The 25,544-nt window shown below is 38.6% G+C and overlaps 1 protein-coding gene across 2 annotated transcripts in view; it reads left to right on the top strand.

Moving 5' to 3' along the window:
• DAPK1 (death associated protein kinase 1) overlaps nucleotides 1-25,544 on the top strand; it is an 89,892-nt gene that overhangs the window by 56,157 nt on the left and 8,191 nt on the right. The window contains exons 10-20 of one of the 2 annotated variants that reach the window (XM_084503873.1): nucleotides 1,178-1,270; nucleotides 4,384-4,503; nucleotides 5,677-5,775; nucleotides 6,621-6,719; nucleotides 7,879-7,977; nucleotides 9,575-9,772; nucleotides 10,827-11,024; nucleotides 14,582-14,680; nucleotides 18,697-18,774; nucleotides 21,244-21,466; nucleotides 23,817-24,005. In XM_084503873.1, the coding sequence (XP_084359999.1) occupies nucleotides 1,178-1,270; nucleotides 4,384-4,503; nucleotides 5,677-5,775; nucleotides 6,621-6,719; nucleotides 7,879-7,977; nucleotides 9,575-9,772; nucleotides 10,827-11,024; nucleotides 14,582-14,680; nucleotides 18,697-18,774; nucleotides 21,244-21,466; nucleotides 23,817-24,005 (1,495 nt within the window). The remainder of the gene's footprint in view (nucleotides 1-1,177; nucleotides 1,271-4,383; nucleotides 4,504-5,676; nucleotides 5,776-6,620; nucleotides 6,720-7,878; nucleotides 7,978-9,574; nucleotides 9,773-10,826; nucleotides 11,025-14,581; nucleotides 14,681-18,696; nucleotides 18,775-21,243; nucleotides 21,467-23,816; nucleotides 24,006-25,544) is intronic. The other variant, XM_084503874.1, reaches the window with a different exon arrangement.

Here is a 25,544-nt window from a genome sequence, read left to right on the forward strand (position 1 = left end):
TACCTGCTCCAATCAGTGCCTTTGAGATTGGAGAAGAAAGAACCCATTCCTATGTCATTTGGAATAAATTAGGTGCTTGAGCATGTTGATGTGGGAGAAGGCTTCTTTGTTAACGATCTGCATAGAAATGTTAGTGTGGAGTGTTTGTTTTATGCATCTAGTTGTGTTCTGTCATCATCTGTCTTGCTAATGTTTACAGAAAAAAGACACTCCTGTGCGTAGATGTATGTTACTGTGGCAGTAATTCCAGTAAATCAAGGATTGTTTAAGCAGCCCTCGCAGAATTAATTATTCCTACCAGGTATACCAACACCCAAACAGAGTTTTGGGTGTTGGTATAAAAAAGGGAAAACTGGTCTCTTTTGCAAAGGATTTTTGCTCTGACACTGCCAACATGCTTACAAGAAAGCATCATTTCATCTTTCCAGAAATGGGGCAAGAGCTGAAAGTGCTCCTTCTTCAACACATACACTGGGGAGTTCACACTGATACTAAGTAAGGACAGGACTATTGTTTATCATGAGTAGAGTGAAACATGAGACAACAGAGGTCCTTATTATTAGAAAAGGAGTTGTATTGATTGCCAGAGAGGCCAGGAAATAGGATGATTGTGCTAAGCCATTGAGCAACAGCACAAAATATCCAGTTAATTATGTACTTTTTTTTTCTTTTGCTAGTTTTAGTGCCTCTGTTAGGTGAACAGAGTTTTATGAAATTGGAAAATTAATTTGCTTCTCTAGAATAAAATGGTAGGTCTAGGAGTATCTTAAAAAACATATTACAATAAAAAAGGAATGGTGTCAGCTATTTTGTGCTCATTTTAGGTTTTCTGTGTTTACGTGCTTTAAAATCCATTCATTTAAATATTTTCAGTGTAAATAAAAGGATATAATACTGTTTTGCTGTGAATTTGAACAGCTTTGTGAAATAGTAGCAATCCAAAAATATGTATTTTTGCTCACACACATGACTAGCCTATTTGTATTATAAATTCTAAATGAAATTGAAGATTCAAATGCAACATAAAAAGTAGATGGGGGAGAGGTCAAAGTCAAACTCCTGTCTGTGATGCTAATATGACAGTCTTCCTTTAAAATCTCTGCAATAGCATTCTATCATAAGTATTCTGTTCTGATTTTTTTTTTAATGAAGATTTTCTCTTCTTATTTTTAAAAAGCAATCAGTGCGCTTAATATCCTTGTGCCAAAGATTATCAAGATCCTTCTTGTCCAGAAGTAATATGAGTGTTGCTAGGAGTGATGATACTCTGGTAAGTGAATATTTACATTATTAGAAAGTCTTAATACATCTGAAACAACATTTTCTGAAATTATTCTAACAAGAATATTGGACAATTGTAAATGTGAAGGATTAATTAAACTCGTATGTTGGAAAATGGAGATTTTAAGGCTACAAAGGTCAGTTATCTGTATAACACGTTCTGCATAACAAAAGCCTTGAAATTTCATTTATTAACTACCATATTGAAGCTGATAGCTAGAGCCTGAAATTGGCTTATCTTGTTTTTTACGTTTTGTTCAGGAGGAATTTTAGTACTGTAGTAATTACAATGTGAAAAGGTTGCATCTGATTTTTTCATGGCACTGTGCAGCATTAAACAGTACTGCGTTTCTTTTAACAGAGTATTCAGAATTATTGAGTCCCCGTAGATGCAATGAATGCTAGCCAGCAGTATCAGAGTAAGCAGTTATTTAAGAATGAAATTCTAGAGTTGGCCAGTATTCAGTCTCTGGGGTTGTATATGTCTACTGGATTTAAGTAGTCAGGAGCAATTGTTGTATGCTTTGAAATTACAAATGCTTGTAAATCCAAAAGCATTCTTATTTAGCTTACTCTCCAGATTTCAATACATGCTTCACAAATTCCCTGTGATCAGCGATGTATGTATGTTAACATGTTTAGAGCTGGGTAACTTCATCTGTTCTCTGCATTATGAGGATCAAACTTCAGAAATGCTGCAACGCATTTTTTATTCCTGTTATCTTTTCTGTGTCCCTCCTGTGTAATCCCACACTTCTTTCTATTTTACTCCTCCTGTCTTTCTGCTTCTACATTCTATCCTCTTCCCCTACTTTCCCTGCCTCCCCCATTCTAGCTTGTCAGCTGTCACTATGCCTTTTAACACTACATCATCATTTCACACCTGTAGCAGAAGGAATTGTAGTGTAACGTTAGTGTTCTAAAAATCAGAAACCTCAGGAGAGAGAAGATTAGTGGTTCAAATATTGGGCTCAGTGAATTTCATTTCTCTGACATTTTAGTGCATGGATGAAAAATAGTTATGTCTGCAAAGGAATCCAGGCTCATTATTTATGTTCCAGATTCTTACCCGGTCCATTTGAATAGATGAAAACTAGGTCAAAAGTACATCTCCTGCAGCATATCCCTGGATAGCAGAAAGCTTGATTCTGCATTTTCTTATTTGTGTACCTCCTTTTTTTTTTAATGTTTCTATCACATAGAACCATTTATGTTGGAAAAGACCTTTAAGATCATAACAGCCACCTAACACTACAAGTTCACCAATAAACTATGTCCCTAAGCACTACATCCACACATCTCTTAAATACCTCCAGGGATCGTGACTCCACCACTTCCCTGGGCAGCTTGCTCCAATGCCTCACCACCTCTTCTGTGAAGAAATTCTTCCCAATATGCAATCTAAACCTCCCCTGGTGTAACTTCAGTCTGTTGCCTTGCGTCCTATCACTTGTCACCTGAGAAAAGAGACCACCACCCTCTTCACTGTAGCCGCCTTTCAGGTGGTTACAGACAGCAGTAAGGTTCCCCCTCAGCCTCCTCCAGACTGAACAGCCCTGGTTTCCTCAGCTGCTCCTCACAGGACTTGTGTTCCAGGCCCTTCAGCAGCTTCGTAGCCCTTCTCCGGACACACTCCAGGGCCTTGATGCTCTTCTTGTACTGAGGGGCCCAAAGCTGAACACAGCACTCAAGGTGCGGCCTCACCAGAGCAGAGTACAGGGGGATGGTCACCTCCCTGGTCCTGCTGGCTGCACTATTCCTGATGCAAGCCAGGGTGCTGTTGGCCTTCTTGGCCAGCTGGGCACGCTGCTGGCTCATGTTCAGCTGGCTGTCAGCCAGCACCCCAAGGTCCTTTTGTGCTAGGCAGCTTCCCAGCCACTCTTCCCCAAGCCTGTAGCATTGCATGGGGTTGTTGTGACCCAAGTGCAAGACCTGACACTTAGCCTTGCTGAATGTCATGCAGTTGGCCTTGGCACATCAATCCAGCCTATCCTGATCACTCTGATGGGCCTTCCTACACCCAAGGAGAACAGCACTCCCACCCAACTTAGAGACATACACAAACTTACTCAGTCCCCTCATCAGTATCATTGATAAAGATATTAAAACAAAAGATATTAAAGATATTAAACAAAACTGACACCAGTATTGAGCTCTAGGGAACACCACTTGTGACTGGCCACCAAAAGGATTTAAATCCATTCACAAAGACCATTTGGGCCCAGCCATGCAGCCATTTTTTTAGCTAGTGTACATCTGTACAAGCCAAGAGCAGCCAGTTTCTCCAGGATAAGGCTATGGAAAAATGTATCGAATGCCTTGCTGAAGTACAAGTGAACAAAATTTACAGCCTTTTCATCTACCATGTGGGTCATCTTGTCATAGGAGATCAGGGTAGTCAAGCATGGGTTCATAAACCCATGCTTACTGGGTCTGGTCACCTTGATTGTCCTGTATGTGTCGTGTGATGACATTCATGATGATCTGCTCCATCACCTTCCCTGGCACCCAGGTCAGACTGACAGGCCTGTAATTCCCTAGATCTTCCTTTCTGCCCTTCTTGTAGCTAGGCATCACATTCACCAGCCCCCAATCAACTGGTATCCTCCTGGTTGTCCAGGACTAGCTGGTAAATTATTGTAAGTGCCTTGGTGGGCACTTCTGCCAGCTCCTTCAGCACCCTTGGGCGGATCCCATCCGGCACCACAGGGCTGTGTGTTCAAGTGTTGTTGTAGGTTTTTAACCGTTCCCCTTTGGAGACATGCTTGTGATTGGTGTTGCTTAATGCAAGTGTTGCATCTCGTGAAAGTCCAAGGAGGAAGAAAAAAGTACATCTAGTAAAAGAAACCCTGCTTTGAATCTCAGCGGATACTGGGTCTATTGATGAAATACTGTGTTAGAAGAGGTATGGGGGGTTTTGGTGTGGGTTTTCAAGCAGCGTGTGTGCCTTTCAGCTAGACGCTTTATGAAGGATTGCAACTTGCAGCTGAAGACTTTTAAAATTTTACTTTTTAAAATTTTTCAGTGTCTTGGCAACTGTAGAGATGGAGAGGGGTTGTTTTTCTTGAAGCTAAGTTTTTCTTCTTTCTCTTTAATTACAAGGATGAGGAAGATTCTTTTGTGATGAAAGCTATTATTCATGCCATCAATGATGACAATGTTCCTGGATTACAGCACCTTCTGGGATCGCTGACAAATTATGATGTCAATCAACCAAACAAGGTAGAGTGTGGGTCTGTGCTGAGGTGGGTGGGGGACTAGCTCTCACCCTGTTGAATAGAGTAATGTGGCTGTAATAGAAGTGTAACACCTGAAATAAAAAAGAAATGTCAAGTGGATGTTAAATTACTCTGCCTTTCTTTAGGGGAAATTTTAATATGTTCTGCTTACAGTCTTCTCAAACTACCTCAAAAAAGGAGCACAAAATGTGTTTTTGAAATTCTAAGCCCTTGAAAAAATATTAATCTAATCTACTGAAAAGAGCTCTGGTATTTTAAATATCAGCCTTTGCTTTTGTTTGCAATTGTTTCTTACAGCAGGTGAAGATGGGTGAACATCTATGAAGAAACAGACTGACAAAACTTAATTTGCGAAGCGCTGTTAGGAGCAAAGGTCCAATACAGCAGAAGTTAGATACGTGAACATAGCATTAGATTGTGCCATTCATTTTTAGAAACATAATGACTTGCCTACAGAAGTATTTCATTATCCTGCTATACTAATGGAAGTACTAATGGAACTGACACCAGGGTTCTGTTGCTGGTTCTGTTGTTTAACTGTTAAATCTTCTCTCGTTTTTACTTTTTTGAATGATTATACCGATATTCATTATAAAATGCTTTAAGAAGTATTCATGAAGAGTACTGTAAAAGTGAAACATTTACTATTTTCCTGTGAAGAGGTCCCAAACCTTTCAAATAAGAGTTATATTTTTTGTTTTAATGCTGCAGCCCATTTAACTTTCTAATATGTTGCTGATGGGTTGTGTTTTTGAGGTATGGTGGCCAAAACTTAGATATTCTTCCTGTACTCTTTTCTACTTTCTCTTTCAAGCTATTTATAATGTAATTAGAAAGAAATTGCAAAGGGGAATGTTCTTGCCAAATTTAGCTAACTGAGAGCTTAATGTTAGTATCTCTGCTTTGCAAAAGATGCTTTTAGTATGCGGTGTATCATTTAGTAAATGTGGCTTCACCCCCAAAATGTGGAAAATTGGTATGTGATAAATTTATTTGGACAAAGGGATTAATTATTTACTATACAGTATTCCCTGAGGACTTCTTTGAAACTGGAGATCCAGAGATATGCCATTCACTGCCTTTTTTTGATTCCATTTGCTTTTCTTAATGCTTCAAAAATTAAAAAACATTGTTCTTGCTTGTATTTCATTGTTAGCATGGAACACCTCCGCTACTCATTGCTGCTGGCTGTGGAAACATTCAGATGCTTCAGTTGCTTCTAAAACGTGGATCCCGTATTGATGTCCAAGATAAGGTAAGTGTTCTGCTTTGTTAGCGTTCTGTATAAGTTTTTGTTTTCCAGTAGAGTTAAAGTAGAGCAAGCAGTTGGGACTAGTTTTTATTGGAAATAAAAATTTGGGTTGTAGAGCCTGTTCTGTAAGTTATTCACAAGTCTCTGTAGCAAAAAGATAAAAGCAAATCTTCAATAACTTCAGTTGTTTCTAGTGCATATTCTCTGATTTTGATCACTTTATTAGCCACTGTAATTTGAATAATCTTAATTAATCTCTAATGTTAACATGTAGTTCTTGCATATGAAATTGACTCAATTACTTCAAATTAGTGACTGCCCTAAAACAAACTGGTGAACTTGTTTAGTATGGAATGATAAGAGCACATTTGAGTGATGGGGAATGGCACAACTGAAATTCGTATGTGACAGGGGCGTACACTTTCCAACAAGTGCTCTTTAAAAACGTCTTTTAATGATCTATAGCTCATTTAAAATGAACTTGAAACACTCTCTGCTTCTCAACCAAACTGATGGTAAAGTAAACAGCACAAAGGTATTTATCCTATGACTTCCTCAAAATCTCCCTTACAAGGATGAAAAGGATTTTCCTTGCATAGAGTTAGTTATCCTGCTAATTATCCTTGTGGGGGTGGGAGGAGCGGTGATGTTGGTATGTGCAGTTGTTGAACCAACTTGAAGGAAAAAAAAACTTGAATATGTTACGTTTGATTAGTTCATATTTACTGTTATGAATCTGAGCTGTTCAATGTATTTGTGCACATGTATATGTGTGCGTATCTCAATGAAGGTCTAGAATTAGGATTCTAAATTGATCACTGATATCTATAATGAATCATTTTGGACAGGCTGGATCTAATGCAATCTATTGGGCTTCTCGACATGGTCATGTAGAAACACTGAAATTTCTCAGTGAGAATAAATGTCCTTTGGATGTCAAGGATAAGGTAAGAACAAAATTATTTTCGTCTTCTATGCAGAGAGCCTTTTTTTTAATGGCTTTATCTTAGCAGGGGGAGAGGTCTTTCAGTCGGAATGATTTTCAGACGTGCCACAATCTTAAGAATGTGACTGGATTATTTAGTTGGGTTTTATAAGCTGACATGTAGGGCTGTGATAACACAGCTTTTAAGTAGCTGGAAGTACTGATCATTCTTCTGACGGATGTTAACCAAACATGAATATAAATGTGGTGAGTACATGGTGGGTAGGTGGGGAAGTACAAACCTAAATTAATTTTCATATGAATACTTGGTTTCATATTGGATCTCAGGGTAAGATCGTGATTCTGTTTTTCATTCCTCTTGATTGAAAATCACTTTTGTCTGACAAGTAAATTTGGCTGTTATTAAGTTGAGTATAATGAAGCTTAATAATTTATAGCTGATGAGCAGTTACCTTGTCTCTGGCAGTATTACTTGAGCAACATAGGCCCTAAAAGATAGTTGCTGTTAAAATCTTATACCATATCAATGTTTTTTTAGCCAAAGCTCCAGTATAGAAGCAGCTACACTTGTGAAATGTAGTTGGCTTACTTTGTTCATAGAACTAGCGCAAGGCAAGGCATATTAGCAGTGTTAGTGCTCCACTCCTGATAGGACTACTAGAAGATAGGCTACTCTCGCAACATAAATACTGTTTCCTTTTAATATAATTGCAGCAAAAGTTTGCAAATAATTACATGTAATGACCAAAATATGCCAGAATGCACCAAAGTGTTAGGCCCATCCTTACACATATGTGTACAGAGTTGGATGGTAGTCTGAACAGAAATTGCATGCATGTTCCAGTGCCAATTGTGCATGCATCTGCCTACTCATATTGCTCAGAATTCCCATTATGGCTGCAATCTTGAGCAAATTAAGTAGGAAAATGAGTTCTGGAAGAGGAAGGCCTTTGAAGAAGTACCTTGTCAGATGGTGTCATAACTGTCAGATACAACTACAGTTTGAGAGCTGGAGGTCTCTGCTGACTTTCAGCTGTGGCATTAGGGTACAGGAAGAGTGGAGTAGCCGATGCAGCATACAGGCATTCAGGCTGTACATGGTGGTTTATCTCTGGGGGCAACATAGGAAATTACACTGGTATGTTCTTTTCTAATTGCAGTCTGGGGAGACAGCTCTTCATGTTGCAGCTCGATATGGGCACGTGGATGTTGTTCAGTTTCTCTGTAGTATTGGGTCCAATCCAAACTTTCAAGACAAGGTGAGTCATAGGCACTTTCTGTTTTACTTACACAAACACAGCTTTACTATGAGTGGTGAAAACTCTTAGTCTTGTCTTGGCATGTTTGAATTTGGAAAAAAAAAAAAAAAAAGGGGAGGGAGGGGAGAAGAATTATGGAGGTTTTGATACCTCTTAATAAATGAAGACTATTCAAAAACAGAGTGCATGAACCAACCACTGCTGTATTCCTAAAACAGATTTTCTTGAAATCTCAAAGATGGAGAAATCCCACATAATGAAGGTGTGGGTGGGACTGTGTGCCCTGTGAGTTCAGCTAACACTTTTTGTTAGTTGTTGCCTTGATTTCGGATTCTTTTTACAGGGCATGAGAGATTTTGGAAGTGACAAGTGGCCAATATTGAAAATGAGAGGAGCGCTCAGGAGGGCTCCTTTAAATAACGTATGGTTTTTTTTTGTGTTGTTTTTCTTCCTGCGAGCTCTGAACTAGAAACTCTTGTGAGAAAACAAGAGAGAAAGGGCTTCATAGAGGGGAAAAACAAACAAACAAACCATGCATTTGACCCAAATTTCATTGATAGTCTACTGTAGGGGGGAATTCCATGAGCCTTCCAAAGTCCTGCATCCTCTAGGACTACCTTTTTATTGTTGAAGCAGCAGCAAGCCAAAGAACCACAGGATATGCGGTTCAACTTTTTCCTTCGATTTTTACAGAAATCTTGCATACAGTCCAAATCCTCCAATATTATATGCACTATCTGTCTCTTCATTGTTATTTGCCAAGTACTGAAAGGATATCCCATTTCTTAGATTTTGATAGAATTACTTTTTCTGCTTTTTAAGCCTCCTTGCTTTGTACTGGGCTACAAAATCAATACTTTCAGTAGTTTCTTAATGGTGTTCCATGTACCTGTCATGAAGTACAGAGCTTTGGAGATGAAAGTTTTGAAGCTTCCTGGTTCAAACAAAAAAGTAAATTAGACGCAGTCACAGCTGAACTCAAACAGCTCAAAATGCATACAGTTTCAAAAGCTTGTTGTGATGTGCATTTAGAAAAGTCAGGTTTCTAAGTACCCAAGTCACTGCCTACACTCCTAAATCATTTAGATGTGCTTTGAAGACAGTAAGCAGAGTGATCTGCCTCAAGCTGCAAGTCTAGTGGGATTTTGTGTCTCCTTGGCGAGTGATCTGTTTTAAACACCGGTTTAGTCCCTTAGCACACAGGATGTAGAAGTTGCTTATGAATGAGGATCTATTTTCAAGTAGGAGAGCCAAGATAGTTAGCCTTAGCAGCAAGGAAATATCTAGACTAATATTTCAGACGTTCAGGATGTTGTCAATAGATAGCCTTACGGTGAGAAATACAGGCTCCCAGAATCCAGGTAATGATGAAAATTTACTGCGTCATTGTAATCACTTAAGAGTGTCAGCAGGAATTATTCTTGCTTTGAGAATGTCAGCATTTGAATTTACCACATCTTTCTACAGGGCTTATTTGATAGACTGACTTTTTTCTTACCTGTCATCTTCCTGTCTCTCCAAGTTAAGGTGGGGAATTGCTTTTCCTAGCATTTGTTTCAGCTCTGTTTTTTTATATGTTTTTTTCCCATGTTGCTAGGAAGAAGAAACCCCATTGCATTGTGCTGCCTGGCATGGCTACCACTCTGTTGCCAAAGCACTTTGTGAAGCCGGTTGTAATGTAAACATTAAAAACAAGGAAGGAGAGACTCCACTCCTGACAGCATCTGCTAGGGGATACCATGATATTGTGGAATGCTTGGCAGAACATGGAGCTGACCTTGATGCAACGGACAAGGTTAGTTAGGGATGAATGAGCTGCCTCCAGAGCTCACAGGTGCCACAGAGCTGTACCTGAGAATTGCTTCACGTGAATGTTGCAATCCAGCATTGTTTTTATGACGTGAGTTTTCTAAGTAATTCATACAGAGAATATGGATGACTGCAATAGTCTGGAAAGTTGCCAGCTGATTATTTTTCCATCATTGTTTTTTTCCGATTCATTATCACCTTATCAATTACCACCTTATGAATAACATTCTCTATGGAAAAAGGAAGGAACATTGGGTTCTGTAATTGGCAGCAAGCTACTAAGCGAAAAAAGGATTAAATTGTGGTTTGCCTTTGATTCCTATGGGTCAGCTGATTCACATCCATTTCCAATAAGCAAATTCCAGCTATTTAAAATATGACTCCATTTGAATAATTCTTTGTTTCTCACTATGTGAAAATTAGTTTTGCATTTCATTGCTTATACTTTTGCTATGCTAGTCCTTATAGCTAGCTTATTGCTGATAGTTATTAGCTAGTAACTAAAACATATTCAGTAAAATGTTTTTGCTTCTAAAAGAAGTAAATGTTCTAGTTATATTGCGTATACGTTGTTCCAAAGAGAGGAAGCTGTGTCTCTAAAGTGACTGATCACTAAGCAGATTGCTTGACTTCCACATCACAAGCTTCTGTTAGTAAGCACTCGAGTGGTCTACAATACTCAGCTGATTGTTAGAATTGGTTACTCTCCCACTCCTCAGGGAAGTCTTTGGTAGAGAATGTGTATTTACGTTTCATCCATTCCACTGCAAAGTCTGGTGGCTTAATATAAATTTGTTTTCATCCTGTCGTTGATTTGTTCTGCCAAATATTGTGCATCTCCCTGCTTCCACCCCTGCTCTTCCCCTCCACAGCTCGTCCACCCCCACGCTCCCCTCCCCCACAAAAAAACAAAAACATTTTGATTCTTGAGGCAAGGAGGTGCACACAATTTCCATGAAATGATTTTGACTCTTTGTCAAAAAACACTTTGATTTTCAGCAATATTGAAATCTCACATACAAGTTGTCTTGCGATTTCAGGATGGCCATATAGCCCTACACCTTGCTGTGAGAAGATGTCAAATAGAAGTAGTTAAAACCCTCATCAGTCAAGGATGCTTTGTAGATTTCCAGGACAGACATGGTAACGCTCCTCTGCATGTAGCCTGCAAAGATGGGAATGTTCCTATTGTGATGACACTTTGTGAAGCAGGTTGTAATTTGGATGTTGCTAATAAGGTAGGTGGAATATTGGAATATTGGTACTGAACTACTATATTTAAGAGCTCGCCTACTGCATTAGATGACCTTTTCCACCTCCCCTATCAGAATATTTTTTCTTCCATTTTTTTTTCTCTTAAAAAAGCCAACTGCAAAGCATTAAATTATTCATGTTGCAAACTTAGCTGTTTCAGTTAAATAGATGTCCTGGTTTCAGTTAGAACAGAGTTAATTTTCTTCCTAGTAGCTGGTGGAATGCTGTGTTTTGGCTTAGGATGAGAAGAGTGCTGATAACACCCCGATGTTTTAATTGTTGCAGAGCAGTGCTTATACCAAGCCAAGGACATCTCAGCCTTTTGCTCTGTCCTGCCAACAGGCAGGCTGGGGGTGCAGTAAGAGCTGGGAGGGGACAGACCCAGGACAGGTGACCCAAACTAGCCAAAGGGGTATTCCATACCATCTGACGTCATGCTAAACAATATATAGGGGTGGGTAGCCGGGGGAGGGGGCGGGACTGCTCGGGGTTAGGCTGGGCATCGGTCAGCGGGTGGTGAGCAATTGCATTGTGCATCACTTGTTTGTACATATTATTATTAGTAGTACTATTATCATCATTGTATTATTATTATTATTGTTATTATTATTTTGTTATTATTATTTTCCTGTCTTATTAAACTGTCTTTATCTCAGCTCACGGGCTTCACTTTCCATTTCTCTCCCCCGTCCCAGAGAGGGAGGGGGGAGGGTGAGTGAACAGCTTCGTGGTGTTTAGCTGCCGGCCGGGTTAAACCATGACAATAGATGATTAAAGGCCCATGAAGAAAGAGCCCAAATGAATTAGTTATTACAATGTACTTTGCTACTAATGTTGAAGTATATACCAACCTGCTTCCCTAGCCACATAGCTTTTTTTTTTATGCAGATTACATCTTAGGTGCTGAAGAACAGATGAAATGCTCTGGTAGCCCAAACAGCTGTTGATTTGATGTGATTTAATGATGCGAAATTGCTTGTAGAATTGGAGACTGGTGCATTTTTAATGAAAAAGCTGCTTTGAATTCTTCCAAATTTGTGAACAGATCTGCACTGTCACCTAACAAGTGATTTAAATAAAGTGCAGATTCTGTTGCTAGTAATAAAAATGCATGTTATGTTGGCTGGTTTATGTTTGGTTTTTTTTGTCTTGAGTTGATTAATTAAAATAAATCCTGATATTTATTTTAGAATAGCATAGCATAGCATAGCATAGCATAGCATAGCATAGCATAGCATAGCATAGCATAGCATAGCATAGAATAGAATAGAATAGAATAGAATAGAATAGAATAGAATAGAATAGAATAGAATAGAATAGAATAGAATAGAATAGAATAGAATTAATTTATATGTAAAAGAAGTTGTCACAAGCAGAACACATGAATTCTCAGGATTAAAATGTTAAATGTAAAATTACGTTCAAAAGTTGAAGTCAGCAGACTAAGTAAGGTTCTTTTGGGGAAGTGTCCTGCTGCTCATTCTATTGCATACATGTGACAATTGCAGAAATACTTGTCAAATGATAAACTTCTTAAAATGTTGATCCCAATGCATATTGCTGGGCTGCTGCCTGGTAAAAATGTGGAATGTCAACAACTGTAGTAAGCACGTTCCAAAGAGAAAGTTTAATAGCCTGTCTATAAATTTTGAGATACTAGTGCTTTCTTGGCTTCTTTTCTTGTGTAATTGTTGCAGGGTATGTGATGAGTAGATTTGATACTGTACAGGTTTAACATTCTGGCTTTCCTCCTATGCATGTTTAGGTGAAAGTAAGTGTTTCAGGAAGTTTTCATGTAGCTAATTTGAGTAAGCTTAAGGTCAGCCATTATACTTACAACAAAAAGTGGAGCTAGGGGCTTAGTATTTGGTTTCGAATGTCTTTCTCTGGCCTATTTAATTTTTATATGCTGAAAAGTTTAAAAGCTCTTTGTAGGAATCTTTTGTAGGAACCTGTGATTTGTTTAGTTCCAGTGTTGTAGTTCTTTTGTTGTTTTTTTTTTTTTTTCTGATTTTTCTATCAATAACATGTTACTAATGAACACTACCATTTTTTACAAAAGCTCTGACCTTCTCTACATTAGCTAGATGATTAAAGTTGTAGGGCTTTTGGCTTGAGGGTTGTCCAGAGAAATCAGTTTTTGTTTTAATAATTAAAATCGTCAGCTGCCAAGCCAAAAAACTTACAATAATGAGCTCCCCAGTCCTGCCTCTGAGCTTAAATATGATTGACTATGCAATTAAATACAGATCCACTGCTGAGAACACATTTTGGGAAGGTGAGTTAATGCAGCAAAAGGCTGGATTAGCACCTCTTTTCATAAGTGAGATTGCTCAGCTGGCATCAGTGGCCTGGCCTCAAGCACACCACAGAAAAATCTGTCAGCCTTTAAGTGTTTGGTGGATAAGGGATCATGGTATAGGAGTTGTGATTAGATTTTGTGTCCTATTATTCTTTTAGGAGTCAAGTATACTGGAGTGATTTTTAGAGTGCACTTTATTTGAAAGGGTGAGTTCAGGTCTTGCAAAATAGAGGATATTTATTTCTACTTGTCCTCTTCAGCAGTGAGCCCTGTAATGTGAGTAAATTAACATAATGACCATCTATCCTTGGTCCTCAAGTCTGGCATTGTTGGACGTGTGTGTAATACCAATTGAGGGCACTGTTGGTTTCTTCCACAAACTACATGCAGCAGAACATCGTATGCATTTATTTGAATTGAGGTGTCAATTTTTGAGAAGCAAGCGTCTCTTCAGTTTCCAGTTGGTTGGAAGTTAGCTTTGCTTTCAAATACTCTTTTGTGAAATAAGTACGTGAGTTTGGTTCTGAATGGAGGGTTAAAACAGGGAGAACAGTATGAAAGTAAGAAAATGTGTGAAGAAGTTGTAAGGGGGTTTACAAGCAGAAAATGTATGATAGTGTTATTTTTAACAGTAGCTATGAATATGAAAGACAAGAAGTGGCTGGCATGAAAACCTGTTGTCAATGAAGAGACTGGGGGGAAAAAGCAAAAATGGGTGAAGGAATACTTGCAGCACTTTTCTTCTGTCAGTGAAAGCACAAATTCCTTCATGCTGAGTACTTAAATTCATTTCTAACTCCTTGTGGGTAGAGGAGGAAACTGAGGACATGTACTTTTCAGTAATACTTTGATTTGAATAGAGTCCAGAGCTTTAAAGGTTAAGGACTCTGTGTTGCTTAACTAGTCCATATTTTGTTAAGCAAAACACAATCAGATTTATCAACACTCAGCAAGACATTCTCAAATACAGCCCAAAAATGCAAAGGATTCCTCCGCAGCTGTGGGGAATTTAACTGTACGATCATTTCCCATTTTTAAAGTAGTCGATCTAGACTCTGTTTTCAACTGAGCTTCAAGCAGTTATGCTCAAGCAGTAGTCAAAAGTACTTTTTCTTACCATTTTTGCAATAACTTTGCTGTGTTTCTGTACCTATAATTGTACAATACGTTTGATTATTAGTCAAGAAAATCAGAAAGATGTTATTTGACTAACATAACACTTTATTTTCCAACCATTAGTACGGAAGAACACCTTTACATCTTGCAGCAAACAATGGTATCCTTGATGTTGTCCGGTTCCTGTGTCTTACTGGTGCCAATGTGGAAGCTTTAACCTCTGTAAGTATTTGTTTCTTGTCTGTTTTGTGTACAATATTAGAAAATCAGTTAATCTCAGGGGGGAAGCAGAGGTCAAATATAAATATATAATGAAATTTTAAAATGTTAGGCTGTAGAACATACACAGCTTGAAAAGCGTTACCTGTTGTCCACTTGTTCCTTTCTTACAGCTAAATTTGAAACTAGTTAAGGTTCAGTATAGCTACCACTTCATCTGCAGAGTTTCTACCCCTAAGAATTACTTGTAGCATTATGTTTTCTGTATGCAAAGTAGGCCACCATCGCTAAGATAATTGTCATATCACACCATGTACAGTTTCTGTACAAATGTAGAATATATATCTTGGATTTATTTTTTTTGCTTTCAGGGTTGTTAAAAAGTTTCATTTTCATGTCGTAAGTGTGTAGGTGCATAGATGAGTAAAATAGCAGGCAAGTAACCTTGTAAAAACATATCATTTATGTCAGATCAGTCAGCAACACTGCTTTCAGTTAGGACCACTCAAGATATTTTTCTTTCACACTGCATTGAGGAACATCATCCTGACTCTTGTATCCATGGAAGGAATGAAGGAATCCTTCATCATACATAACTCATTCACACCCTGTTTACTAGGCATCATATACACCATGACGTGTGTTTTGAACCTACCAAGCACGTTTTATTTTTAGAAGAGTTGCATCAGTTTATGTTGTTACTTGCTCTAACCATTGCGTTGTACTCATAAGTAACTGTTGTTCTGTACATGAAAATCATGCTGTGAATTTGGTTTTAATTGAATCCGTGTTTGACAAAGTTCTTCTCCATGCAAAGTATCCTTGAGATGACTGAAATGGAGAGAAAAAGGAGAAACTTTCTGTCTCGTTTGCTTTACCTATTGATGAAAATTGCAAACATTTTTGTTTTCCTACACATTGAGCACTGCTTACTTCTTTAAACATGTATCTTGTGTGACAACGGGAAACCTTTAAAAAGCAGTCATTGAAACAAACAAACTTGAATTGTGGTTTGAAGAAGTTTAGCATCTAAAAATGACATTTGGAAAACTAGATTGTAGATTGCTGTGTCCATGAATAATGAAATGTGCATGCGGTGGACATTGTGGGGTATTTTACATCTTCGTGACCTGTTTTCTTTCCTTTCGCGTTTTCCTTTTGGTATATCTCATTCCCTATGAGTGTTTTCACTGTAGGGGTAAGTTATAACAAAAGGAAGCAGAGGAGGATTTGTGAACTGTTTTTGTTCATTTATGCCATGATGGCTGTGTTGGTATAATTGCCCTTGTTGCCCCTTTCCTTCATAGATGAAAGTATATTTTATCTCTTCGGTTTCCTTTATCACCTTCACACTGATATAAATTGTGCTGATACTAAATCTGGCAGGAGGAACACACTGAATATACATCAATATCCATTATTCCAGCAGTGTCATAGCAGAGAGAAGGGAAGAGAAGAGGGAGGAAGAATATATGGTGTTTTTAATAGTGTCTCAGTTTTGCAGTAGTTTGCTAGATGAATGCTGAACTATTCTGAAAAGTCTTATTAACAGCTCTTTCAGAGCCAGTGTAGTAGAATTAATTGCCTTTTTCTTCTGTCAGAATGCCATTTCTGAGAAATTAACTTTTTTAGCACTGTTAGGTAACTGTGTACTGGAGTATGTTGTCTCTGCCTCCTCCCCAGCTTGAAGTCTGTTTTACTACTAGTTCAGCTTTGAATTTGATTGCATCAATGTTAAACGACCTTAGGAAATCTCATGCTGCTGGAGCATGTATGTAACCTTTTCCAATGGTCAAAAATCACCAAAACCCTTCTATCTGTTACATGCTGTGCTATTGGTCACCATGTTCTTGATTCCTGATTATGGAAGTTTCTAAACCTGTACCAAGCTTAAATTGATGCTTGCAAATGGCCAGTTAAATTCAAGACCATCTCTTGCAGTCATAGCTGTCTTGTTTGCAACAAAGGAGCCAGTCAGCAGTGGTGGATGCAATTTATCACCATTTTTTAAATAAGCTTTCATGAATCCTGTAACCAAGACATTTTCAGATGCCAGTTTTGCTTTTTCAGCCTCTACATAAACTGTACTGCTCAAGAAAGGTCAAACAGGAAAAATAACTTACTGAAACCCATCTGCTCTTTTGTTTGTGTATTTATTTTCTAATTCTTGTGCTCTGCAGTTCGTCTTGTAGTGGCCTTCCAAAGAACTAAACAGCCTTATCTTGCTCACTGTTACGGATAAAAATGGAAATTTTATTTTCTGTTAATTTCTTTGTCAAGGAAGCAACTGCTTTCTTCATGTATCATCTCAATCAATACATTGAGCTTCCAGATCTGAGTCAAAATTATCAATAGAAATGTAAATTGAATTGCTGGTATCCATCAGTTTCAACATCTCAAAATGTTTTTTGGAGGGGGCGGATTCAGCCTAGAGTTCTATCTGATCCAAGATTAAACACCTATGCTATGTCAGAGAGCTAGCCTTGAGCACACAAAACTCAGTATGGAAGTATGGGGTGAGCCCTGAGTCATGACACCACCATCCCACTGCTTCATGTCATCTTGCCCTACAATGACACTTGGCCAGGCTTCTAGCAATTCAAATCATTTCTGTTGCCATTTTTCTGGTTTGGGGAGCAGTCACCTCCAACCATTTGTAGCCATGATTGCTGATCAGGCTCTGCCTGAGCCACTGCCATCCATGTTCATTGCCAAATTCTCATCAGATGGTTATTTCCTTTGTGTTTGCACCCAAGCAGCTGTGTCAAGGAAATGATAAATCAGAGTACAGTTATTAAACCAAAGCATGAGTTGAAGCCAGAACAAAGCCCCATGGAGCAGAGAGACATAGCAAACAAGGATGTCAAGTCAACTCAAGCCATGCTGATACAGTTGCGGAGAGAGGGGTGTAGGACCTGCCCTCATTCTAAGGGAAAGTGCCTGTACAGGGAGGGTATCTGACACTCAAATTTAATCAGCTACAGTTTTGACTATTTCTTGCTTGTGTTCCGTTCCTGTTCTGTTTGAATTACCTAAAATAATGAAGACCATAATAACGTGTATGGAAAACTGAAAATGACTTCTGTAGGTAGATACCCAAATATCAAAGGTATTTATTTCATATGTAGGGTAATAGTTACAGTATCCTCAGGAACTACTTAAGACAATACAGGTTTCACATGAAAAACTAGACAATCAAAAAGAGAAGTCCAAGAAAGAGGTTTTAGTTTTACACTACATTGCCTTAACGTTTAAAAGCTCCTTTATATAAGAGCATGAAAGAAGCAGAGTCCTCATAAATTAGTTACCTGTTACTGGAATATAAAACAATAGTGTTAACATAGACATAACAGCAAAAGTAGTAAGCAATTTTTATTTCAGTTTACTTCATATTAAACTGCTGATGTATGAAACATGGGTAATTAAATGTCAAGAGCAGAATGCCGCAGGCAGATTTGCTTCTCCTTTTGAATTTGCTGATGTAGTTTTAACAACGTGGTTTACAGTGTTCTTGCTTTCTGAAAACCTCCAGTGACTGGTATGTCATCATCATTCTTTATCCATTAGTAAATAAAAATCACTTGCTGTTCATCTAAGTGAATATGCTGATGTGTGTCCTCTTTGTGAACTGTTTAAGCTTATAGATCCGTTTAGGATGTAGTATCTAGAAATCACTATCATCTAGTAATTGGTGAGGAAAAAAGAGGAGTTCAAAAAGAGAATACTGGCATCATGCTAAGGCTCTGGATTCAAGTTGTCTTGTTACAATGGCATCCAGATACCAATTTGTAAAAGAAATACTGTTCTGCATTTTACTGTGCGTGTCTTTGGACCATTTAAGAAAAGAGATTCCTGTGGGTGTAATCATTACTGGTTCATTTGTGTTTTTTTTCCCTTCTCCCTGATTAATCTGTGTCTGACAGCAATTACTGCCATTTGCAGAGCTGAGTTATGTTGCACATGACTTTTTATTGTGGTCAGAAGGAAGAAACTGCAGCTAATCATTTGTTTTTCAACAGGATGGGAAAACGGCAGAGGATCTCGCCAGAGCAGAACGGCATGAACATGTAGCCAGTCTGCTTGCAAGACTTAAAAAGGTTGGGAATGCATGAATTTTAACTGGGTTTTTCATGTTTCTGACATAGCAGGAAACATTTGACCATGGGAAATCACAAGATCATCCATCAAAGCCATTCTGAAAAACTGTTGTAAATATCCTTACTGAAATGACATCCTTTTTTAAAAAATACATTTTTTTTAATTTTAAATGACCCCCTCATTTAAAGCTACTATGTACATATTAGCAAAAATGGCCAAGATAGACTGCACCAGTATTCCATCTTATCCACTCTCACAGTGCCCACCAAAGGTTCTAATGAGTTTAGAAGAAACTGAAAAACATACTGTTAAAAATCAGCACATCCTGAAGGAGCATTTATATTTCCCCACCGTCGCCATTTTAGTTAGATTTTGATTATGAAATATGAAGAGTTTGTGGCCTTCTGGAACCTTTAGCATCTCCTGGAATAGTAGAGTAAGAGTAGAGTAGAGTTCTCACACTCTTTTTTAAATTCTACAGTTTCAGTATCTCAAAATCTCCTTACCACTAGAATGCGAATCTGATCTGCACTTGTCATAAGGCAGTAAGTCTGACACATCTGACAGACATTGATTGTTCAAGATAAGCAGCATCATTTGTGCTATGAAGGTGCAGAGACCACTTGCCTGGAGATTCCAGGCAACAGCCAGAGCTGTTAGAGTGCTGTTTTAATTATTCTGGTGATTCTGTAGTAATCTGAAATCGTCCTTTTATATAATTTTGGAGTAAGAATATTTGTGTACTAGGCGTTGCCAAGGTAGAATTAGAATCACATCCTGACAGTAAGTCTATATTTGCTAGAATTGTAAAATATATCAGTGAAGATGTCATAAAGTGCCATAGGTCAGGCTTCCTTTTCAGGGATATCTTTTGTATACATTTGTCACAACAGGATCCATTTTATATAGTTGTCATCCAGTGTTCCTCCCTTTCCCTGACCTCCCCTCCCCCACCCCCCTGTTTTTGCATGCAGGTGAAAAAAAGCCTGTTTTTGCATGCAGGTGAAGAAAATTGAGTTTCAGATGTATAGAACAAAAGGGAGAAGATCAGATAAATCTCTTCTGAAAGAGATTTGTAGTAACTTTCACACTCTCCTTTATAGTGAAGTATATTTAATTACTGAATGCTGACTATATCTGTGGGGAAAATGTATGATAATTATATACTTGATCAGAGTACACTTTCCAAAACAGAATCTGATAAACTGAAATTAAGAAACTACAAACCACTGAACTATTCTAGTATTACTCAAAATGGGCAATGTCATCTAGTAGAGTGTGCCTGACACTTGTTTCATCTTCAGTGCCTGTGGAGGATTTTGTTCCTAATAGCACACATATGAAGAACCTACTGTCATATTGCATTCTCTGCAAGAGCCACTATTAGCAGTCAGGGTGTGCAACATTCCCACTGTGATGAGCATATTTCATATGTACCTGTTAGGGAGGAAGGAACTAAATATGCTACCATTTCTGTCCAGTTTCTCAGTGGAGTTGCTGCAGGCTCTTATTTTAGGGAGGCTGCTGTGGGTGCTCTTTTAATGACTCAGTGTACATGTGAAACAGTACAAATGCAGAACAACAGTGCCTCTCTCTGAGCTCCAAATGGGAGAATGAAGGAAGAGAGGCTGAAGCTAGTTCTTTTGCTCCTCTACCTTTTGGCTGTCTCACGGTTACCTTAAAATAGGTCTTTCTGGGGTGAGAGGAGAGTTCTGTCCTCCACTGCTTCCTCTTGCTGAGTTGATTTCCAAGCTCAGCTCATGTGCTCAATTGCAAAGTATGTCTGATTGCTTCTCGCTGGAGGAAGAGAACAAGACATCTGATTTGTTAGTTCCAGTCCCTGCTACTCTTGCTGCAAGACGCAATACATGTTGGTTATGGGTGAGCATTAAGTGGAAAGCTCTTCTGCAGATGTGATTGGGTTTGAAGAAGGCCTGAGTGTGAGGATGAGATTGCAGCTGTTTGCAGAGATTGCAGAATTTTTGAGGAAAATTCTCTCAAATATGAGAAGTATAGAAAAAGTTGACAGAAAGAAGGGGGCTGCATATTGAGTTTTCACATTGCTCAGGTGGTAGCTCTCACTGCAAAATTCTTCAGTCCTGCACATATATAAGGCTGGAGATATTAGTTATGCTACTGAGAATCATGAGTAAGGAGAAAGGGAGCTGAAAGAAACTAGTTTTTCCTCTTTTGCCTAGTCCATCAGAGGTCAAAATGATCCCATTCACTGATGTTGACCATGAAACCGTGTGATTTTCATGAGGAGTCGAGGTGTTTTAGGAGCCAGCATTCAGCTGTATTTTGGCTACCTATCCCTCTCCCTCATGCCACTTGCGTGATGGAGCAGATGGAAGAACTGATCCAGATGTAACCTAGCAAGAGGGCATTATTTAAACCCTACATTTTGAGTTTGCTGGAAGGAACTTCCTTGCCACACACTCAGATTTCTTCTTTATGTTGAATTTTAGGATACGCACAGGGTGCTTTTTATCCAGCAGCTGCGACACACTCAGAACCCGCAGCCCCGGATCAAACTGAAGCTGTTTGGACACTCTGGATCTGGAAAAACGACCCTTGTGGAGTCACTTAAGTGTGGCCTGATAAGAAGCTTTTTCCGAAGACGTAGGCCTAAGATATCTTCCACAAACACAACCAAATTCCCCCCGTCTCCCTTGTCTTCCAAACCTTCAGGTATGACTTTGACATTGTACCATTTGAACAACAAATCACTCTTCTCTTCATCTGTAGAACTCCAAACAAACAGCTGGTGGCTGTGCTGTATAAGACAGAATAGCCTGTATGTGTAAGAAATCGAAGCAAAGAGGGAGTTGACTTCTCTGCATGCAGATTCATACCTAAAGTAAGAGCTAAGAGGAGTAGTGGGTGTGGACAATGAAAAATGGTTCAGCTTTTGTTCACTGATGTGGTGCATAAGTGAGCTTAAGAAAGTGGAGGACAGGACTTCTGAAAACTGTTTATTTTTACCAAGAAGTCCTAGACTACAAATACCAGTGCCATAACCGGATGCTACCACCATGGTTTTGGGGTTATGATTTGTCAGCATTTTTGAATGCAAATTCTGTGCAGAATTAAAACAGTTGCTTCATCTTTAGATGATATTTTTATTAAATTATAACTAAGGATTCAAAACTGTCTTTGGTGCATTGGAATGCTTTTCTGTAAGGCACAGGAATTCATCTGACAAGTTAAAGGTGTCTAAATTTGCCTCCAAACAAGAAGAAAATGGAGCCTTTCTAGACTGAAATAAATGTATGCAAATGGTAAGGAACTGCTCATGAAGCACCAGTTGGACTGCGTAATGTGGAGAGAGCTGCAGGATGGGTAGTTAGATTTACACATCAGTGTGTACCTGGTTTTGGAAAAATCCCACATTTATGGTAGGACATTAGGAAGAGTGAACAGTTTGTCCAGGTTCCTTTACTAACACAGTCTGTGCAATGTGTGCAAGCTAAGCAGGCACTTTGAAGAGCTCAGGTTGAAGTTGCTGTTCAGAAATAATCTTATTACATAAGTTAATGTCAGATGGGGTCAGAGTTGCTTTTTTTAAAACAAAACCAAAAAATAGCATTGGATAATGCTTGCAGTTCAGGGTTTTGTCATTATTTCTAAATAATTTTAGATTAGGGTTAGTAATGGATTTCATCTCAACATTCTCTCCAGTCAGCCGAGGAAGCCATAAGGTAGGTAGGGTGACTTGACAAGATACCTGGCACAGAGATTGTTATTACAGTTTGTTGTTTATTTATCACAAGGCATTCACATCTGTGATGATAGAATACACAAATGGATTAAATAAATAAATCAGAAGTTCCTGGTTTATTTAATGTAATTTACTGTGTCGTGTAAAGGGAGGCTAATCACTTGAGGAATTGTCAGTACCTGGAGGCACTGCAGGAAAGTTTTGACTGAAGACAGATTTATTATGTCAATTGGTACCAAGACCAGAGGATAGGTCTAATGCTCTCATACCATCATAAATTCAAAGAAGACAGCCAGTCACATTCTTTGGCAAATCACCATACAAGTAATGGTGAATTTGAAGCATAGACTTGAAAATAGCTTATCTAGAAATAAATCTTTAAAGTTGTGCAGTGCTATCCAAATGAAGCTATGATGACATTGTTCTGATGTTTGGATTTGGGGGTTTTGCTTGTTTCGATTCATTATATATCATGTGAATAATGTTCTGGGTTGAGTGGCAGACAATTAAAACAGTACAGTTTGGTGGATACTTGATAATGTGATTATGTTTTCAAAAGTTCTGTAAAAACAAGTACGTGAATTCACTGTATTTGAATCACGTGAGCCTAAAGATTTAAATACTCTATTAAACGATCAAACATGAAAGTATAGTTGTACTGCTGGCAGGTAGTTTCTTTCTATATTAAAATCTGAATATTAGAATTCAGCATCTACTGGGGGGAAGAAGTCTTTACTTCCACCACTAGATGGTGCAAGTTAATTAGAAGCCCTTTCATTTCTCATTTATAGAATCTATAGCAAGGTGAACTGAGCAAATTGCCTACAAATAAAATAACTTCAGTTAAGGGCCTGCTTTTCTTACCCACCTCCTCAGAAATAGTTATTACGTGGTGATATATTTATCCTTACTTAACAGATTCAACTATACAAATATGTAGCATTTCTATACCAATAAAAACAGCCCGTGCTATGAAATTGCAGCCCTTAGATATAAAAAGTTGTATATCTTTGCAATATGGAAGAGCTTTTTCCATTGAAGTCTTTTGTTTCCAATCTATTGTTTTTTTCTATGCTTCCCACCCAGTAGTATATCTGTTTAGGTGCAGTAAGTGCTATATGGGATCATTCTAATCTTTTCCTTTTCAGCATTCAGAATAACGATGTATTTGTGTGCACTCACAGCTTGGTAGCCAACTCCTTTTTTTTAAAAATAGTTTGGTTTTATTAATCAGGTTTTATGCCTAGCATACCTATTGTGAAGTGATCTGACTGCAGTTTTCCCTCAATTTGTAATCTCATTTTCCTTTCCCTGACCCAGTTTCAGTAAGTATTACGAATCTTTATCCTGGTTGTGAGAATGTCAGCGTGAGAAGCCGTAGTATGATGTTTGAGCCAGGCCTGACCAAAGGGGTATTAGAAGCTTTTGTTTCACCTGCTCATCACTCCCACTTCTCTGCTGATGACCAGTCCACCAAGGCCATTGATGTTCAGAATGCCTACTTGAATGGTAAGCGGAGGCATGCCTTAGTTCTGTGTGAAAGGCAATGCCATGGTGCGTGGTTTTAGAAACAAAAACAAAAGTGTCTGACTTGGTATAGGACTGACTGTGGTTAAGAATTCAACACTGTTGGGGATTGGTTTGTTTAAGCAGAAGGTAAATCTGCATGAAATTTTCTGCTTGTAATACACGTAGTAATAACCATCTGTGGCAGATATACCAGCACTACCTAGAAGTGCTTTTGAGATTAATAAGTGGGGCAGAAGGAACAGATTTGGTGTAATAGGAGTGGGTTCTAGGTTAAAGGCCCCTTCACCTACACTGCATGTAGATTAGGGATTTTGGCAGACATAATCCAGTCTCATTGGCCCAAGTGACCTCATCTTGCATGTGGTACCCAGGTGTATGAAGAGCCTACCATTCACACCTCCCAAGGGGTCTTCAGCAAATTTGGTGAGCACTGTGGTGAGTGGAGCTTCTAGTTTCATTAATTTGGAAGGCAAGCCAGCTGCTCCGCAGTTGGAACCAGTTAACAGTAAGAGGGGTCAGTCAGAGAAGTTATTTGAAAACCTCTCTACTGTTCCAAAGCAAAACACTAAGGCAGAGCTTTCTGTTTATCCAGTAGCTGTCTTTTTTCACAAGTACACATAGATGCTAGTAATGCTTTTGAGTGAGAGAACCATACAACAGGTACATACCACCACCCCTGCTAGTCATCACAGAGGTGGTAAGATCTCTCTGTAAAGATCTCTCCTCAGCATTTGTAGCCTTGAGGCAGAGCTCAGATTAATCAAGCTTTTATTTTGGAGAGAGAAACCTACTTACAAATTCATTATATGCACGCTAACACATACTGACAAAACATTTGTCCTGGATGCTGAAGAGTTTGGCATGTAGCTAAAGCTTGTTCTTTATCTGGGTTAATTTCTCCTTTTGATATAATTTGAAACCAGGTCAAATTCTGCAGTGAAACAGAGTTGTGCAACAGGCTGTCAGAAGGATTTTCTTTTCTGTCTTTGTACTGTCTTGATATAGAAGGAAGGTATGCACATGGATGAGCTCTCGATTGCTGAATGCATAACGGCAGATTTGAGGTTTCTGGATTTCTTTCTTCTAGAAGTTCAAGGTGCCTCTGAATCAGCATTTATTTAAATAGGTGGAGTACAAGTGTACTTTATCAGGTAGTGAGTCTGAGAAGTGCAATACAGTGCAGCATGCTAATGCTTTTCTTACCTGAAGTAAAGGAGATGACAGAAAGAATCACTGTGCTGTTGGGATCCTTAACATGGTGGTTCTCCAGTCCTGACTTACTCATGTGATTTGAGTAATACAATTCCATGAAGCAGAGTGGTTTCTTTGAGAATCTTTGAGTTGTTTTTAATACCAGCAGTGAGATGTTAGAAAGAAAAAAATCATAAAAAATGTTGAGCTTTAGGGAGGAGTACAAAGGAAAAACAGGAGCAGTTATTTGCTTCTGCACAGGACAAAAGCCAATGTAGTGTTTAAGGCTGCATGACTTGAATACACAGGTGCGTCCATGTGGCATCC

Source organism: Aythya ferina (genome assembly GCF_964211825.1).
Source record: "Aythya ferina genome assembly, chromosome: Z".
NCBI lineage: Eukaryota > Metazoa > Chordata > Aves > Anseriformes > Anatidae > Aythya > Aythya ferina.